The 18,578-nt window shown below is 41.6% G+C and overlaps 1 protein-coding gene across 3 annotated transcripts; it reads left to right on the top strand.

Annotated features, from left to right (window-relative positions):
• The first annotated feature begins 10,676 nt into the window (after positions 1-10,676).
• arxa (aristaless related homeobox a) lies at positions 10,677-18,201 on the top strand. Of its 3 annotated transcripts, XR_009389873.1 has the most exons (6): positions 10,679-11,109; positions 11,444-12,008; positions 13,423-13,468; positions 15,135-15,466; positions 15,890-16,062; positions 16,167-16,273. XR_009389873.1 is itself a non-coding variant. In XM_059326500.1 (5 exons), the coding sequence occupies exons 1-5, from the start codon at positions 10,902-10,904 to the stop codon at positions 16,432-16,434; spliced, it is 1,419 nt and encodes a 472-aa protein (XP_059182483.1). In that variant the 5' UTR covers positions 10,677-10,901; the 3' UTR covers positions 16,435-18,201. The 3 variants fall into 3 exon arrangements, 2 of the variants coding, with proteins under 2 accessions (XP_059182483.1, XP_059182484.1); XM_059326500.1 differs by lacking the exon at positions 15,890-16,062 and having other exon boundaries at positions 10,677-11,109; positions 16,167-18,201; XM_059326501.1 differs by having other exon boundaries at positions 15,890-16,277.
• Positions 18,202-18,578: the final 377 nt, after the last annotated feature.

Below are 18,578 nucleotides of genomic sequence, written 5' to 3'. Positions count from 1 at the left end.
AGTATAAAAGAGCGACAAAGTCCACACAAAGAAGAGGTCGGGGTGGATGGATGGGGGCAAACACGCAAAGCACTGTCACCCCGGGGAACACATTTCATGTCCTGTGTGAAACCAAAAGTCAATGTTGAGTTATTTTAGTTCACGTAATAGTAACTCTTAAGTTAACTTACGCTTAAGCTATGCACGCAACTTAACTAACACTACTTGGATACTTATTTTATCCCAGACCATCCCACCCTTTCCCTAAATTTACCAAGTTGTTTTTGTGCATAAACCTAACAGAAATGCAACCTTTTTCCAACATTTATCTGTGGATTGTACTAGAGAGTAGACATCATCATGATACAGAAGAATTTTGTTAGTACTGCTCAAATCATCAAATAGATAAATAGAAAAAGTCACATGTCTTTTTCAGAATCAGCGCCCTAGTTACTATGTACAACTAAGATTTGACTGTGGACTGTTACTAATAGGATACAGCACCGCATGATGCTGTGCTTGGAGAGATTGCATCTCAAACACATAAATACTCAAAATCTACATGGTCATATGCTATTGCGGTTATCTGAAAAATTATGTGTTTCCTTATGGTATTATTTGGGTGAACTAGTCCTCAAAAAGGCTCTACACTCAAATGATGGTCAAACCTTAAAGGGTTAGTTTGAATTTTTTGATGTGGGGTTGTATGAGATACTTATCCATAGTCTGTGTATTACCCTCAGTTTTGAGAAGCAGGCAGGAGTAATGACACAGAAGCTAAGCAGTATACTGCAGTTCAAGTGTATGCTATGTTTAGAATGTTTTCACCGCTTTACCTTGCTTTCAGACGGCAATTTCCGATGGGGAACTGAAGCAGTTATCGAAGCTCTCTTCAAAGCCACCAGACTTCTTTGACAAAAACAGTAATTTTACCTTGCAGAAGTTGCTGGTCTATTTCTGCCTCTATCTGTTAGTTAGTTTGTGTTATTGTGTGACGTTGGTGTTGTAAAGGGTTATTTCGGATTCACCGAAGTCACACAATAACACAAACAAACTAATCGATCGAGTCAGCAGTAGACCAGCAATTCCTCTGTTCTGTGAGGTAAAATTACTGTTTTGTCAATGAAGTCTGGTGGCTTTAAAGAGAGCATAGAAAACAGCTTACTTTGTCCCTTACGTAAACTTAACCTGACGCCTGACCTGGCGTATACTAAAACTGATTCTTTTAGGTGGCTTGAATACATTTGGCGTCTACCTCTGTCCAAAGCAGGGCATTATTTAGCTTCTGTAGCAGTTCATGACACTGACTATGGATACGTTTGTACAGTCTGAACAATCCATTTGAAGAAACAAGTATAAGCAAGAGTTACAGTGGTTAAAAATGCTTTCAACAGAGCCTGAGCAGTGCATTGTACTGTGTACTTTTGATTAAATTAATCAGGCACTACCAAGTAGCAACAACTAATTACTGTGTGCTTACACACTTTCCTGCTCTTGTTTCTCTACAGTGATGAGATTCTTTCGCCTGCTCTTTATTCTTCTCAGAGTGGCTGTCAGACATACTCTTTAAGACACAAAGCAAGGCAAAACACCACTTTATACAGTATAGATGGGTCTTTTGTTAGCGTGCTGATATCTCACAAATCTCAACCATCACTGCAAACCACATCAGCAATTTAAAAAAAAAAAACATGGTAGCGATGCGATTTGTTTTAATTGGCAACTCTTTTGTATTCTGTACAGTTGCTACAGCGACATGAAAATAGCTCAATATGGTCGGGGGTAAAAATATGTAAACTTAACTTTGTGAAGGACACATGTAGCATGACATCTGAATTGTCAGCAGCTGGCCTCATCCTGTGTATCACTAGTAGTTAACTGCTGTATTTGGATGTCACATCTAACGAGAAATAGCTTGGATTCTTGTATTTTTGTAATTACAGCCCTGTTACACACTATTGCAGCTTAATGTTAAATGACTCCTGACATGAGCCATCCAGCACCACACACACACGCACACATTTGACAGCTCCATTTAACGCTGATTAGATTTGCAAGGACATGTAGTATACCCTCTCTGTCTCTCCCTGAGTAGGTTGAGTATCTCCTGAATCCTATCTATCGTGGTAATGTTATGCAAATGGTTTAATATGAAGATAAAAGACTGTTGCAGCGTGTGGCGCTCTCCTGGTTCACAGCCTCGTGTTTCCAGGACGATAGCTCTAACGAGTAGGGCACTATTTGGGAGTCATTAAATGATGGCCTTCCTGACATGCACCCGCTCACCACCGCCGCCACCCGCCCCGCGTTGGCCATTAAAGCGGCTCACACCCACACCAAGACACACGCTACAGACGCCTTTTAGCGCCAGCTCCCAGTTTCTTACACATCACAGTGTCACAGAATAGAAAATTACACTCTCCTCCCACAGAGAAAATTGCTTTGGAATTGCTTGGTTATAAAGATGTGCTTTAAAGAGAGGGGGGTGCATGCAATAAAAAAGGACACACACAAACACAATTACTTAAGCACTCTAAGGACAATTCTTACAAGTTAATCAGAGGATTTACCAATTATTGATGTCAAAAGGATTTTGTTGCGTATCTGTTTGTGACTAATGTTTATGCATTGCATGTGTTTGTCTTTGCATTCACAGTTTTTAGTTTGCATTTGTGCAGAATTATTGCAGCAGCATATACTGTACACACAAAAAGCATTCTCCAAAAGAGTTGCTGCTTTCTACACAGCCACAGATGAGTTATTAAACAAAACAAGAAGCGAAAATAGCCACAGACAGTAGGGCAGATATAAGGAAAAAAATAATGTAATGTACCAAGGCAGAGATACAAGCTGAGAATTGAAGACAACAAGGTGAAAGGTGTATCAGCGTCAAGAGACAAGAGAGGCGTGACGGACATGAACGGGAGAAAATATAAAGTGGAAAATAGCAGAGAAGACAGAAAGAAGGAGAGAAAGACATAAGATGGTACAGAAATGATAAGTCGGAGTGGGCAGGGAAGGAGACGAGCGGAGGAGGCGATGTTGGGATTTGTCCCCTTCCAATGGGTCTTCTACGTTAGCCGGTTAAAGAGAGGGAAAAGAGATGTGAAAGGAAAACATGTTCACAAATCATCATAGAAATGTCTAATCTTTGTACAACAGCTTTTTTCAAAGAATCCTTCCACACATAAAATGCATTTTTCTTATATTTATTTCCCCTAAAATGTTTGACCTTGACTATTCTGGGTTGTATCTGGGCAAAGTTTGTCACAAGAGGTGGGGGAGATATCTGTGCCCCCCTTAAAATCTGATATTCAAACCCGGACAAGCTGGATCAACTTCAAAAGCCAGTCACCCTCTTATAGGCAAAAGCCGTAAAAAAGGAACCTGAAAGCTCCAGTGCAGAGCAGACTTGTCAGTACAGAAAGCAAAAATATACTATAAAATAGTAGCAGATATAATTGTATGTTTCACAACTGCTAACCCTGTGTCAGCCACTTCCAGCTACAAGCCAATAAACATAAACAAGCTAAAAGACGCTGACTACACTTTACCATTCTGATATCTCTACTAGTCGCTGATTTTGGTGCACAACAGACTCCTCATCTGAGTGTGGAGGCTCACACATGTATGGCTGAATTTCTCCAATGTTTCACAGAAACAGAGCAGAAGCCATTTTGGTGCACTTTGCTCTGTCACTGGTCAACCTATTGCGAGCAGCACTCTGGCAGAAGCCAGATACAAAATTTCTCAATGAGGGAGAATGAGAAGATGTGTTTCCTGCCTCTTTTCAAAAATGTTACTTTCTATGTGTAAAACCCAGGTTAAACAAAATAATAATTATTGTAGAGTAACTTTAACATAATTTTAAATGTGTCTGTAGGGTGATTTTAATTTGCAGTAAATACAAAACAGAGCTAAAAATAAATAAAAAAAATAAAACATCCTGCAGTAACTGCATTTTGATGAATCATGTTCTTGGTTATTGGTTAGTCATTTCTCATAACTAAATGAGTCAGTCAATGATGAAGAATAAAAACTAAATTCCTCCTTGAGCCAACTGGCTTATTAGCAGAGTAGCGGTTGCCACTATGTCAACGTTTGAACCTAACAGTAGCGGATTACTTCATGTGATTTGATGTGGCTATTTTGTAATCACAAAGAATATAGGGAAAAAAATAAACTAAACAAAATAACACTATTTTTTGTGCAGATACTGTATTTTTAAAGTATATATTCATGGTTTTATTTATATGCTGGCGAGTCTTGGACAACCTTGACTTGAAAACTATGTTGCTCAGAGGCTTTTTTGGGGCCCAAATTGTTTGTGAAATTGTTTTAAAATGTTAATAATGCAAGTGTCTTTCTGGTACATAAATGTGAGAAGAAGCAGTACTATCTTGAAATGGTGATCTTAAGCTATGGTCACTGCAATAATATGGTATTCCCAACATGTAAGCATCCAAAAAAAAACACCAAGCAATTCCAGCTGTCAGTCCATAAATAGGACTGAGTTGTGAATATGTATGCATGGGTCTATATATTGGTATTCACCTCTGCAACCTGTTACCCTCCGGAGAGATGAGCTATGTGATGGCATGCTGTAGTTAACATGAAATGCCCTGTGAGCAGGTAATGAGGCGTACTGAGCCACAAATTTCCAGCTATAGGATATTCTGTCACACTGTCTCTGGACTGGACCCAGCAACACATCAGACACCTCATCACAAATAGAATTAGCTCCCTGGACAGAACCAAAATGACAGTGGCTGGATGTTTGGCAGGAAGCGTAATGGCATTGGGGTGCTGGTAGTGTTTTCCTTGTAGGGGAAGCAAAGGGCAGGGGTGTGTATCAGTCCAGACACTTAGTGTGGTGCCAGTTATACCATTCACCCCTCCCTCTGGAGTGTGTGGACAGGTAGTGAGGATGCCTCCTCTAAATCTGCAGTTTAGCTAGGTAGTTTTGAGGGGTGGTGTGAGATGTGAAGAGGAAAACTTGAGGTGAATGGTCTTCGGACAAGGAATGAGTGTGTTCAGAGAACGAGGAGGGTGTGTTTATATCTGTGTGGTTTTCTTGTCCAAGTGTGTGTTTGACTGGTGCAAGTGTGCGACTTGATGTTATATCAATCTGGGAATGATTGTGTGCGAGTTTCGGTGTGTATGTGGACACGCGCACGTCTCTTGTCTCTGTGTATCTATGTGTATATGTGTGTCTGTCTCCAGCACCATCATTAGGTCGTAGGCAGTCCCAGTGTTGGGGGTGTAGCTTGGCTGCTCCTGCGGCCTCTCAGGCCAATTTAGGGGGAGAAAAGCACTTCGATCCTGGCCTGCAAGTCTGAGGGTCCCCAGCGGGAGGCAGCGCAGCCCTGCAATCTATATTGGATTTATTCCTTTCCCATCTACAGGCCCCACACACCCCACAGAGAGGAAGTCTCAACTGCACTCTCTCTGTCCCCTAAGACAATATGTTATGGTACACACATGAGTACACATAATCGTGTAAACACACACATGCAGACACACACTCAGAGTCACACACACCTAGTCTATCTTCAAGGCACACTCCCCCACAGCAAGGAAGTTAGAACGGCACACTTTCTGTCCCTGTGGGAGTTGCACCGGGGTCAAGGTATACTGAGATTTGTGAGAGACAGACAGAAAGACAGACAGAGAGAATCAGCCAAGCTATTGACACAGTGAGTTATTTGAGGCTGACCATTGTTTCACTCGTGGAAAATATTGTTCAGATTTATAAAGGCCAGGGTGTAAAAAGCATTTTTATCATATTAAAGCAAGAAAAAAAGAATTTACATAAAACTCAGACAAGGTCAGGGAGAAACGAGGTTCTTAATTTAGTCTAATCAACTGTCATTTGCATCGCGCCATTTGCGCAAGGTATTGCCACTAACTGAATAAATGGACTTCTTCAGACTCGAGGGGGGGCACTCCGGTTTTGATAAGCTGGCAACATAACTGATTTGCATATATTACTTTGATTATCTCATTACTAGGATGATTCTTGCGGAATTTTTGACACTCGCGCAATCGAATTAAAATTAAGGCACGCAATCAATAAAAGGGCAACGCGGCTGTGAAAACACACGGCACCCCAGGTTTGTATGGTCAACTAGCGATGATGATGACGGTTATGATGATGATGCGGCAGATGATGATGATGATGGCCATGATGATGATGATGATGATGACCTCTTCAGCTCACGAGCTCCTGGACTCCGTAGTGGGTTTACGAGAGTCTCGGGCTCTTGATTCCTGTGATCAAAGCAGTAATCAGTGGAGACAATGGGGGCCGTGAAATTGCCGCTCTCGTGTGGGTGACCTATCCACCTGCCATGAATCCAAGAGTGGCCCACAGGCGGCTCATGTTCCCGCAATCGATAATGGCGCTCACATCTTTCCCCCCAACTCAACCCATCTGTGGAATGATGAAATCATGCGTAAAGACGCACACGCCTCGGATAATTCTGCAGCCACGATAACCTGGCACATTGTCGGGGACAGCCAGGTACAGGCCATCAATTCAGCTGAGCTCCAAAGTATCTGTCACCAAAACCTCCAAACCTGCTCTGATAAATGATCCTAAATATCAAATTTGTTTCTGACTTTATATGTGCCTTTAAAAACATTTTCTTTCCATTTTGGATGCTTTTCTTTGTGTTCTAATGGCAAAATCTGCAATACTACATTATGACAAGTGGCTCATTTGTTGCCACACATAATTTGTCTGAAGGAAGAAGATTTGGAGGCTCCTTCTCTCCTCTCCTAATATACTCTCACTCGTCTGCACACTAACCGGGAGCAAAGTCACACGTCCACGTTTTAAATTCGTGATGTAAATAATTATAGGCCTGGAAATTGATTTCCTTACGACCTTCTCGAGCAAACGAGGCCTCCGAAATTCCCCCCACCCGCCCAAAGAAAGCTACTTCTGTTGAAGCATTAAGTCATTAATTATTTTCCTTACATAAGGACAAATTATCGAGTCAGTTGAACGAAATTAGAACCCTTTGTTTCTGATCAGACCGCATTACCGCTGGAAATTACGGATGATGGCTGCGTGCGCGCTCGCCTTTGTTGTTTCGATCATCGCCTGTCGCTCTGAACTCGCGCTAACAAAGTCATTAAATTGACTCCCTCTCGCTCTCATTATGCGGGCTGTTAATAACCGCTAATTAACTTTGCTTACGCGCGCCTTAAAAGCCTCCCACCCCTCCCAACACACACGCTCTTCCTCTCTCTCTCTCTCTCCCTCCTTTTCCTTCTTGGCCTCTCAAGCAGAGCAAGTGTCCAATTATGTCAGAGCGCGAGGATGGATGGAGGATGAATCGTCGTCACCAAGGCCACGAGCCAGTTGGTGCATGTCAGGGATCATATTTACACGTGTTGCATAGGGGGCAATAGGATTCTGATATCAAAATAAAAGCATGGCTCTTTATGGGTGTAACTTTAAATTAATTAATTATTCTCTATTTTTGGATTTTACAAAATAGAAGCAAAATAAGTGAGTTTTTCCACATTATTTGTTTCTACATTATAACTGGGTCTTACCTGTTGGAGCAGTTTGCTATTCCGTCCAGGAGATGGCGCCAGCTGAATGACCGTATGGCAAAGCCCAGTCTGCTGGTCCTAAATGTTGGACCTCATTAGTGTCACTTCCGTGGCCTTCACTGGAGAGGACGAGACCTGGGCTGAAAGAGATCAGAGCTGTTAAAATGCACTCATACCCTGTGCTTATTGCACAAATCACCCTTCTGACTGGAATATGTTTAAATTAAATGCCCAGGGTGCATGGCAGCAGGCGTCAGAAAGGCCTCTGGACTAATCCACAGTGGCACAGCAGCAGGATCTGAGCTTTAACAGAAAAGCATGCAACCCGGTGTTTCCCCTGGATATTATCAAGTTAGGATGTTATGCAAATATGGGGGGAGGGGGGGGCGGTGGCGAGGTGGCGTTGAAACGGAAGGCGGCCTCTCTCCGCCATCTCTTCACCTGCACGTCAAATAGACGGAAAATTGAAAATGTGAAAATTGCGCTCAGACTATTCCGTCCCCCTCTAATGTATGCGCGTAATTAGTGCATTTAAACAAAGCGCGGATGTCCTGCTGGCTGAAATGGCGGCTGACATCTCTTTTTCCACAGGGTTAATAACAGTGTGCGGATAAATGAATCAAATTGTGGCCCCCAAATTACAGAGCGACTCTAAATACCCGTCTGTATTACGCACGTCTGTTTGTGACCGCGCAGGAAAGGCATAACATTTTATATTGTTATTACACTCATTACATTGATTTGCGTGCAAATAAACAAGCTGGGAAGTTTGTGACACCAAAAAGTTGCGGATGGATTGGATCTGACAGCATCCCTGTGGTGACAGTGTACGTCTAAATAACAAAGGCCTACTAAATGCAAAATGGTATAGAATATGCGATTATAACATGAGGGTTTATTTGCACATAAAATCACAAAAGAACATTTTCCTATTTATTTCTGCAGGTGCACCTCATAGCATCAGTGTTAGTTATTTTTGTGAGGTTGTTAAATAAAAGAAATTGCAGAAAACTAAGATAGTTGCACTAAATCTACTACTGCACCTTAACTAAACAGATCAATGGCGCTCTTATTCCAGTTTCAATCACAAAAGGGTCATACAACTATCGCTTAAAAATAGATAAAAGAAGAAGGTGTGCAATTTTCTGGACATATATTTTATTGTTATTTTTCGTTTGCTGCGATGCCCGGGCAGATACATAACGGAGGGGAAGAAGAAGAAGAAGGAGAAGAAGAAGAGAGAGAGAATGAGAGAGAGTAAATTGCAGCTTGCTGAAGTTTTTGGATTGAATTCTGAAAATGATCCTTTTAACAGTGATGGGCTCTGAGGCGAGGATAAGGGTCATGCCATTCACAGCGGGTTAAATAGACTTTCATTTAAAATTACATTCTCGATCCATCTCTCCATCTCTCCCCCTCTCCTCAGCGGAGTCCCTGCGTGCTACCCCGGCTCCCCGTGCGGCGTCTCATCACCGGCGCGCCACCCTCACTTTTTAAGTCAATCCACAACTCCAGCAGAGAGCAGGCAATCTGAGAGAGGGGGAGAGCAAGAAAAAGATAGATAGATAGATAGATAGATAGATAGATAGATAGATAGATAGATAGATAGATAGATAGATAGATAGATAGATAGATAGATAGATAGATAGATAGATAGATAGATAGATAGATAGATAGATAGATAGATAGATAGATAGATAGATAGATAGATAGATAGATAGATATGCCTTTTCTTAGGCAAAATTTAGATACCGATGTTGATATTTCTATTTCTATGTGACTATCTCTGACATGGCTGTCATCGCAGGTGCTCTGAGGTTGAACACAAACTGCGAGCCAGATTTCTTTTCTTGGTACAAGGATTCAGGAGGAGTGAGGGGAAAATAAAAAAAATAAAATTTATTATATTGCTATAGTAGCCTAATTTAGATAACAACAAAATAATGGCCAAAAAACAAAAACACAGGCCCATTACATATTTTTGTTTGGTTCGTTTATTATAATAATAATCATATGAGACATCTATATTTACACTACTCTACAATAGTGGTGTCCTACAACCATTTTGTTATTATTATTATTATTATTATTATTATTATTACTGTTATTATCATTATTACTTATTTCTAATCAGTTTAATATATAAAATAAATATCTAAAATAATATATCACCAGTTTAACTTTATTTAAAAAATAATAATAGCATTATTAATAGCTATAGCTGTATATATATATATATATATATATATATATATATATATATATATATATATATCTGTAATAATGTAATAACAAAGGGGAACTACTAGATTTTTGGTATTATAATTACTTTTACATTTTTATAACAGACATTTTGACAGTGAGCCAATTGCACAATAACAGGACCCTGAAACTGAAGCAGCTAAATGGATTTCAGCCATCAGTTTATTATTTATACCCAGGGTGGAAAAATTAACTTTTTGGTCCACCTGCCAATTGCCTAGTGAAATTTTTACCAGCCATTCAATATGCCTATTATCATTGTGTTTTTGGCTGGTGAATGATATAAATCTGACAATCACTTGTATATTTTAGGCGGGTTTTGCTAGTGGATGGTGCTAATTTTGTAGCCTGTTTACACCTGTGGCATGTCATAATGTTTTCCGTGAAAAAAACTATTGTTTTGTTTATTTAGTCATTGATTTTTGCTACATTGTTGCACTTATTTAATATTATAAAACACCTGTGCTTATAGACACTCTCTATCAAAAACGTCAATGCGTTATTAAATAATTTCATTGAAGTAAATGTGATTTTTTTTCTGGCCACTCTGACATATCCTTAATCATGTGTAAACTTAGAAAATAAAAATAAAGCCTAGCCTTTGTAACTTTATGTGCTGAGTTCGTTCCACGGAGAAAAAATTACTCCGTGTCGGGTTTTGTTGCCCTTCCCTCAAATTAACTTTAATCGTAAAATATATAAAGCAGCCCCGCGCTGTCTCTCTCCCCACATACACACACACGAGCCAATCAGGCGCGCGGTAACAGCCTACACTGACAGAGTGAGCGCGCGGAGCGGAGAAGCGCCTGGCAAGACCGGAGCTGAGCGCGAGGCAGCCAAACCGCTGTCTGTCATTAGCTGAGAGAGTGACAGAGGAGTGACAGAGAGAGAGAGAGAGAGAGAGAGAGAGAGAGAGAGAGAGAGAGAGAGAGAGAGAGAGAGAGAGAGAGAGAGAGGGAGGAGGAGTGAACGGTTCAAACAGACACACCGGCCTGAGAGGAGACAAGAAGAAGAAGAAGAAGACCCCGCGAGAGAGAGAGTGAGAGAGAGAGCGAGGGAGAGAGTGGGAGACTGACAGGCGTTACCGAAACTAGATGAACCGAAGCGTCGACATGAGCGGTCAGTTTGAGGAAGATATCCACGACCGGGGCGAGAGGAAGAGCAGCAAATCCCCGACGCTGCTCTCCTCTTACTGCATAGACAGCATTCTGGGCCGCCGGAGCCCCTGTAAGGTCAGGCTGATAGGGGCGCAAAGTTTGACGGCTCTGCCCGGCAGAGGGGAGCTCGACAAGACGGTGGACAGTAAGTTTTCTTTCAGCTCACATTTAAAAATATAGCCTACAGTGGTTATTGTGTGGCATACTATAAAAGTGCAGAAAATTAGCTATTTTAATGCTTAGAGTGTGGAGTTAATGCGTCAAGAAGTTTTTTTTAATGTAGCTTGCAAGTCAACACACGTTTTGCAGCGAATAGTGTCGTTTTCATGATTAGAATAGCTAGCTGATAAATGTTTCCTATCTGTTAAAGTCTAAATTAATAGTTTTTAGGCCTATAAAAGTGTAAAGCTTTATTTATAGCTCATTCATTGTCATCAAGTTATCTTTATTTTTACATATTTGTCACGCTTCCTTCCCAGGGTCATCGAAAGACCCCCTTTCTCTCAGCGCTGACATGCACCTGCCACCCAAGCTCCGCCGGCTGTACGGAGCCGGGGGGAAATACCTCCACGACCACGCAGAGACTCTGGACAGAGAGCGGCTGCTCCTGGAGCAAGCCAGCGACAGCCTCAAAATCAGCCAGGCGCCGCAGGTGAGCATCAGCCGCAGCAAGTCCTACCGGGAAAACGCGTCGCTGAGCCGGGGAGAGGGCGACCAGAGCCCCGGGGAGGGCTCGGAGGACGGCAGCCTGGGGCTTGTAGAGCTCGGCCCGCTGAAGTTCGAGGAGGACGCGGGGAAAGAGGAGGAGAGCTGCGGGGACGCGGCCGCTCTGTCCCCCAAGGACGAGGAGAGGGAGAGCTTGAACGCCGGGGATGGGGACGTGAGGGACGGGGAGGACAGCGTGTGTCTGTCAGCGGGCAGTGACTCGGAGGAAGGGATGCTGAAACGGAAGCAGAGAAGATACAGGACTACCTTCACCAGTTACCAGCTGGAGGAGCTGGAGAGGGCTTTCCAGAAGACACACTACCCAGACGTGTTCACCAGGTAAGATACATTTCAATTGCAAAAAATAATAATAATAATAATAATAAAAATAAAGTCTAAAAAAGTGTGCTGTAAAATTCTAATTTTGTCTTCACTCAAAATATTATTATTACTGTTTTTTAAATTATTATTATTATTATTATTATATTAAATTAAAAATAATAAAAAATATTTAGCAAATATTGCATTGTTTTTAAAAATTAAAACGATAAAACTATTCCAATGATTTTTAAAATATGCATATAAAGAGTCTGCAATTGTATTAGTCAACAATAATTGTTTCTTGTAAGAATTACATTATTATTATTATTATTATTATTATTATTATCAATGTTATTATGTTTCAAATAAAATCCAAGAAACGAAAAAAGACAACACATTCAACGTATTCTCTAATAATTACATGGGTGAAGTTGATATTTAAATGCATTTAATTTTAAATTAAAAAAAAATTCAAAAACATATCCAGTAATCCGACACGTCTTAAATTGGAAACTGTGACAGCTCTTAAAATGCTCCAACACCAAACCCGTGCCCTGCATGAGTGAACACAATAGGCCTGTAAGTGCTAACACTGGGGACGTTTTGTTACCTGTCCGCTCCTGTTCACATACATGACAGCGCTGTTATTCTCAGGAGGAACAATTAACCGCTGCAGTTCAGGTTACCTGCTGGACATGATACTGAATAGACAGGAAAAGAAAAATAATAGGGCCCAACCTCAAGCCCAAGGGCAAGTGTACACACACAAATATAAATGCAACTATTATAATATTACTTTTCTCCGGGTTTTTAGAAATGATCCGGAAAAAAAACATTATTATACATTTTATGTGGGGCCTAAAACAAAATAAACTCTATAAATAAAATTCCTGGTCTATTTTCTGCTCAATTAAGATTTTGATAATTGGTACGTCCGCATTTTATTCTTGCAACTAAAAGATTTTCTTACACAAGAACCTACATTTTTCGATTTTTCTTACCACTGGGATTATTCATATTTTCCAATCGATTTGCTTTAAGGCGACTTGTAGGTCTAATTTGCACTGCGAGCCCATCTCGCAGCTGAAGGCAGCGTCAATTGCTTTGTGGCAGGCTAGTTTAGATGTCATTATTTCAACCATTATGTTGTTACAGTGACAGGCCTGTGCTAAGGAAAATCTAACAATCACTAGGGCCTATTTCTACCCATCCGTGACAGGGAAAATAGAATATGGCTATGGCGTCTTCCTGCAGCCCATGCCAGGGAGGAGAACAAAAAAATCAAGCCTATTTTCGGTCGTCTATTGTTGACAGTGAACAACAGGAGGGGACAAAACAGCAATTCTACGTTTCTTCCAAAACGATGGCCTGTAACCTTGAATCTTTTCCTTCTTTCTGCCTCTCTTCCTCTTTTCTAAAATATTCTTTTCAGAGAAGAGCTCGCGATGCGTCTGGATCTTACCGAGGCCCGTGTTCAAGTAAGTGGCTTTCTTGTTTTTCTTTATCTAAAAAGGAGAAGCCTGTGACTTGTAAATCAAATAGATGTGGAAAAAAGCTGCATCCTCTAATGTTTTATGTCCTCTGTAAATGTCCCTGGTACACAGTGCTGGATAATAACCGGTGATATGCGTCACTGATTGAGGATCAGCGATTACGGGCCAATTTGAGGCAGTAATTTATTACAGTAAAAATGTGTTAAATGGCCCCAGCCGCTGCGCGGGGAAGGTCTTTCCTGTTATTGAATGTTATTACACGCGATCGAGGGACGTTTTAGTGGCAATTAAGCCGACGTTGGCGATTCATAAAAAGCTCACTTAGTGCAGGAGCAAACACTGTCTGTATTCCTGAGATGAGATGGTGTTTGAATTCCCATCAGAGGGGACAGAGAGGGGGCGAGGCCGAGGTGTGTGTGTGAGTAAAAAGATGTGTGTAGAAATAAGAGAGAGAGGGAGGGGAGGAGGGGAGAGAGAGGGGAGGGATAATGCTATTTGATTTCCCATTATGTGATTGCAATAGACCTGCATTGATCCGATGCTTTGCACTTGGGAGCGAATGAGAGACCATTAAAGGTGTTTGCTCCCCCTCTCCCATCCCTCCCTCTCCCCTCTCACTCTCTCTCTCTTCTTCGCCTTTGCACTGAAAGCGTGGCTTGCATGTCGAAAGCCCGGGCTCATAACCAGAGAGACAGTTCAAACACGATGGGAGCTCCGGGAGGTTATGGCCGACGGTAAAACAACAGATGTCTCTTTAGGGGCCGTAGGTGAACAAATCACTTAACGGGCGCCATCAGGAGGTGATAAAAACTCATAAATTCCCGAGGGGCTGTGTAATGCTAAACAGCCCTCTGGGAATAATGTGTGTGTGAGTGTGTGTGCAGTCCCTGTCGCTCAAGCCAGCTCGTTCAATCACTTCCCTCATGTTGACATTTTGCTCATTGTGAGAGCCCCGTGCTTCTGCAGTGCAAACTGGGCAACAGTGGATGCGTGGGAAAGTTAAATACTCTCTTGGAATGGAAGTCACTTGTTCTACATCTCTTAAGAATTTAATTTAAAGCGCATTAATTGTTATTGGAGCCAGTTCAGCGGTAATTTTCTGGTTCTTTTGTTAACACCGCTCTTAATTATCTCCCCTCGCCACCAGCAGCACCACCCTGAAGCCCTTCTACAGGGAGAGGGGGTTTAATTAGACAGAAAGTAGATTTAAGGGACCGTGAGCAGCAGGGTTTACCTTGGATGTAATTACCGTTGACTTTCCGCCTATTGGACACCACCTGAACTAGACAACTATTAGAGTACACTGACACAACATTCAATAGAGTCTAGTCATGTTAATTATAATGAAACATTGCTGTGATGTAAGCAGGACAGGGAGTTATAGTTTTAATTATTTATAGCTAACATGAGAGACCTGCAACAGTTATATTGATAAGTGGAAATTGTCTCCAACAGGGCAGCCCCTCCTTCATTTTAGAGATGAGAAAAGGCCTCTTTATGCTGCAAAAATTACCTATTTATGCATTGAGACAGGTGTTCATGTTGTATTTTACGTCACTTTAATCTGTATCTAACTTTCTAGAATTCCAGTGATTTTTTAAATCTTCATTCTAACTCATATTGATCCGTGTCATCACTTCTGTTTCCTCAGGTGTGGTTTCAGAACCGCAGAGCCAAGTGGAGGAAGCGTGAGAAGGCTGGGGTGCAGGCCCACCCGTCAGGCCTGCCCTTCCCGGGGCCCCTGGCAGCGGGTCACCCTCTCAGCCACTACCTGGAGGGGGGGCCCTTCCCTCCCCACCACCATCCTGCCCTCGAGTCGGCCTGGACAGCTGCTGCAGCTGCAGCCGCTGCCTTCCCAGGCCTGGCCCCACCACCCCACAACGGCTCTGCTCCACCCCTGGCCACCCCACTCGGCCTGGGCACTTTCCTGGGCACTGCTGCCATGTTTCGCCACCCTGCCTTCATTGGACCCACTTTTGGCAGGTAAGCTGCACACATGCACAGAGGTCCCATGCACTCTGTATCTGTACAATTCATGTTTATACCTGTATTTTACAATTAATGACTGCAATTTTGAAATATACAGAAAAATGCACAGCAGCAACAAAGCTTATAATAAACTCCAGCATGCAACTCTAATGACTGATGGCTACAATAATCCTCAGTCACACCACATTAGTGTATCTCAGTGTCTGATTATAAATGTGTTATACTGTTAACCATTCACAGTGGTGTGTAATCACTCTGTCAAATGCTTAAATAAATTAACCAAACACGTGTGATCCTGCAAGACAAGCTGTGAGGAGGTGTGACACACTGCACACTCCATATGCCACAATTAGCTTCTCATTTGCCTCCATCCTCTCTATTAAACTGAACTTTGTGTGTTTTCTTTTAATCTTAAAGAAGAAGTCAGCTTGCAATAGATGACGTAAAGCTATTTTGGTATAAGACAACCGCAGCCAAACTGAGGCAACTAGAGGAAATAAAATACATCTGAGGGGAAGGGGAAAATCTTCATCAACAAGCTGTGATTTCCTTCTTCTACTGCTATTATAAAGTCATCACAGCTCTGGAGCGTAAGCCAGTTTTTGCTTGAAAAATAAGACTTCCGTGCTGTTTTGGAATGGATGATTTCAACTTGACAAACATGCTCAATGTCTTTTTTTCTGTCTTCTAACAGGCTCTTCTCCAGTATGGGTCCCTTGTCCAGTGCTTCCACCGCTGCAGCTCTCCTCCGTCAGCCCGCCCCTCCTGTAGAGAACCCCTCCCACGCTGGCCCAGTCCTCCCTGACCCTTCCTCCTCTTCCTCCTCCCCTTCTTCCGTAGCTGCAGCAGACCGCAGGGCCTCCAGTATCGCTGCGCTGCGCCTCAAGGCCAAGGAACACTCGGCTCAGCTCACCCAGCTTAACATCCTGCCCACCGGAGCCGCAGGGAAGGAGGTGTGCTGAACACTCAACACCAGCTCTAGGCCTCCCCGTCCCGGGTTTACGTCCCATTCCATGACACCCCTGCCCCCCCTTCTCCAAAAACCCACCCATACCTCCGGAGGTTGATGTCCTGATGTCCCCTTGTTCAACCATCCCTGTTACCTCATGTTTCCCCAACAAAATAGCACGACCAAATTCAAAAGAGCACTGGCGAAAAAAAAAGTGTGTTTGTGTGTGTGTCTGGTAATTATACAGCTATTGTAACATTGTTCTGCACTTCATACACACACCTTTCTAAATGACAGTCCAGTAACTAACATTTTTGAAATTATTGCCCAAAATAACAATTACAATATAATACTTTAAATGAGGCTCCATATCATTAACATATAGCTTTTGAAGGTGTGCAAACCGCAAAATACTAAGTAATAAAGTACATTTACTCAACTACCATACTTCTGTACAAATTTAACATAGCTGTAATTTATTATTTAATTTGATGCAACTCTATACTTCTACTTCACTACATTTCAGAGGATTATATCTTATGTTTTAGTCAGCATCATATTAATTTGTCAGTTATTAGTTACTTTAAAAAAAATCAAATTCTAAAATTTTAATAATTAAATTGAACTACCCACGTGTAAAAAATAAAAAAGGAAGAAAAAAATAGCTTCAACTGGCCAACTTTATCATGCCAAAATCATTAATTATAATATTAAATTACAGCCTAATAATATAATATATAGCAGTATCACTCATAGGGGGCATTTTCCTGCATAAAGTACCTTTACTTTGATACTTTTAGGTTACTGTATTTCTACTTCAGTAACAGGACTTGTCCTTGTAAAAACAGAAATGTTTGGATCTGTCATGACACACACACACACACACACACGCAGAGAAAGCTGAAGAACCGCAGGGAAACCCAGACTTTTAGAAAGGATTCTTGTGCTACTTCAAATGTGGACAGCTCGAGTGCTCGACTTTAACACTGCTTAATCTGTATGCATTGACGTGGGCTGAGCCAGTCTGCGTCTATAATAAAGGCGAGTTGGAGGAGCCCCCCACCCCCACAACCCCCAGAACCAAAGGAAAACTGTCCATAGACCTTCCATAGCCTTCTCTACAAGCCTGACTCCTCTCCACTGCTCGCCTGTCCACCAGTCACACTCAGCCACACCACTGCATATAGGCTATGTTTGAAACATCCGAATCAAACCGGAGTTATTTGAAGTCGTTTCTGTAATTTTACCTGCCCCTTCCCTCTTTGATTATCACAGCAGTGGCATTTTCCGCTGAGTCTGACTCCAGGACACGCGAGCAAAGTTGAGATCCGAGATGTGACTCTAATGATCTGACTGTGTACATATTGTGTAAAAAGGAAGAAAAAAATGGTACCACAAAAAAAAGGATGATTTTCAAAACAAGGTCGTGTATATTTCAGGAGACCGTGTTTTGATAATTTGCACTCGGTGTAGTGTTTAATGAATGTCGCCCTGTGTAGAATTTCACCTGTGTTTATGAATTATTAGGATTTTTAGATCATTATTTATGTCAAAACTTTCCCCCGAGGAACTGAGTGAAGGACAGTTTTTTTTTTCTTATTAAGTGATTGTAAGTTTCCTGGTTAAATAATGCTAATTTGAATAAATTACATTGGTAAAATGAGTTATCTTTTATTATTTCAAATTATTTTAGGACTGACATAGGCCTAAACCAGGAAAAAAATAAACAATGTGAAATAGAATATTATAGAACTATTAATAAAAGGTGTTATGAAGAAAATGTGTTTGCTGTCTTACATTGGAGAACAATTTCGCAGGATGCAAATTCTTAATCAATTAGCTTTTTTTAATTTGCTTTTAATTTATTTATGAACTAAATAGAGTACTGGAATGTAAAATAAATACATCCGACTTCAGTAACAGGTTGTCTGATGTTCAAAAAGCCTGCTGAGAAGGATGAAAACATTTCGCAAAGAGGAATTTATCGCTGCAGAGAGCAGAGATGGAGACTCCACCTGAATAAGAGAAAATGTATAATCCAGTGCGCTGCGTGCGTCTATCCTCTTCAACGGAGTTGACAAAATACTGACCATATATTCATGAGCTTAATCCCCAACATGTGAAACGCGCGACAAAGGCGAGGGCTTTTCAATTAGA

This window comes from Centropristis striata, chromosome 23, assembly GCF_030273125.1.
Source record: "Centropristis striata isolate RG_2023a ecotype Rhode Island chromosome 23, C.striata_1.0, whole genome shotgun sequence".
Classification (NCBI taxonomy): Eukaryota; Metazoa; Chordata; class Actinopteri; order Perciformes; family Serranidae; genus Centropristis; species Centropristis striata.
Note: the sequence above shows the minus strand (reverse complement) of the source record. Positions and strands in the feature narration are given on the sequence as shown.

Excerpts from the sequence above, each read along its gene's own strand:
- arxa (XM_059326500.1), top strand. The coding sequence starts at position 10,902 with ATGAACCGAAGCGTCGACATGAGCGGTCAGTTTGAGGAAGATATCCAC. Across the intron at positions 11,110-11,443 it reads GCTCGACAAGACGGTGGACA|GGTCATCGAAAGACCCCCTT; the intron begins GTAAGTTTTCTT and ends CTTCCTTCCCAG. Across the intron at positions 12,009-13,422 it reads TACCCAGACGTGTTCACCAG|AGAAGAGCTCGCGATGCGTC; the intron begins GTAAGATACATT and ends TATTCTTTTCAG.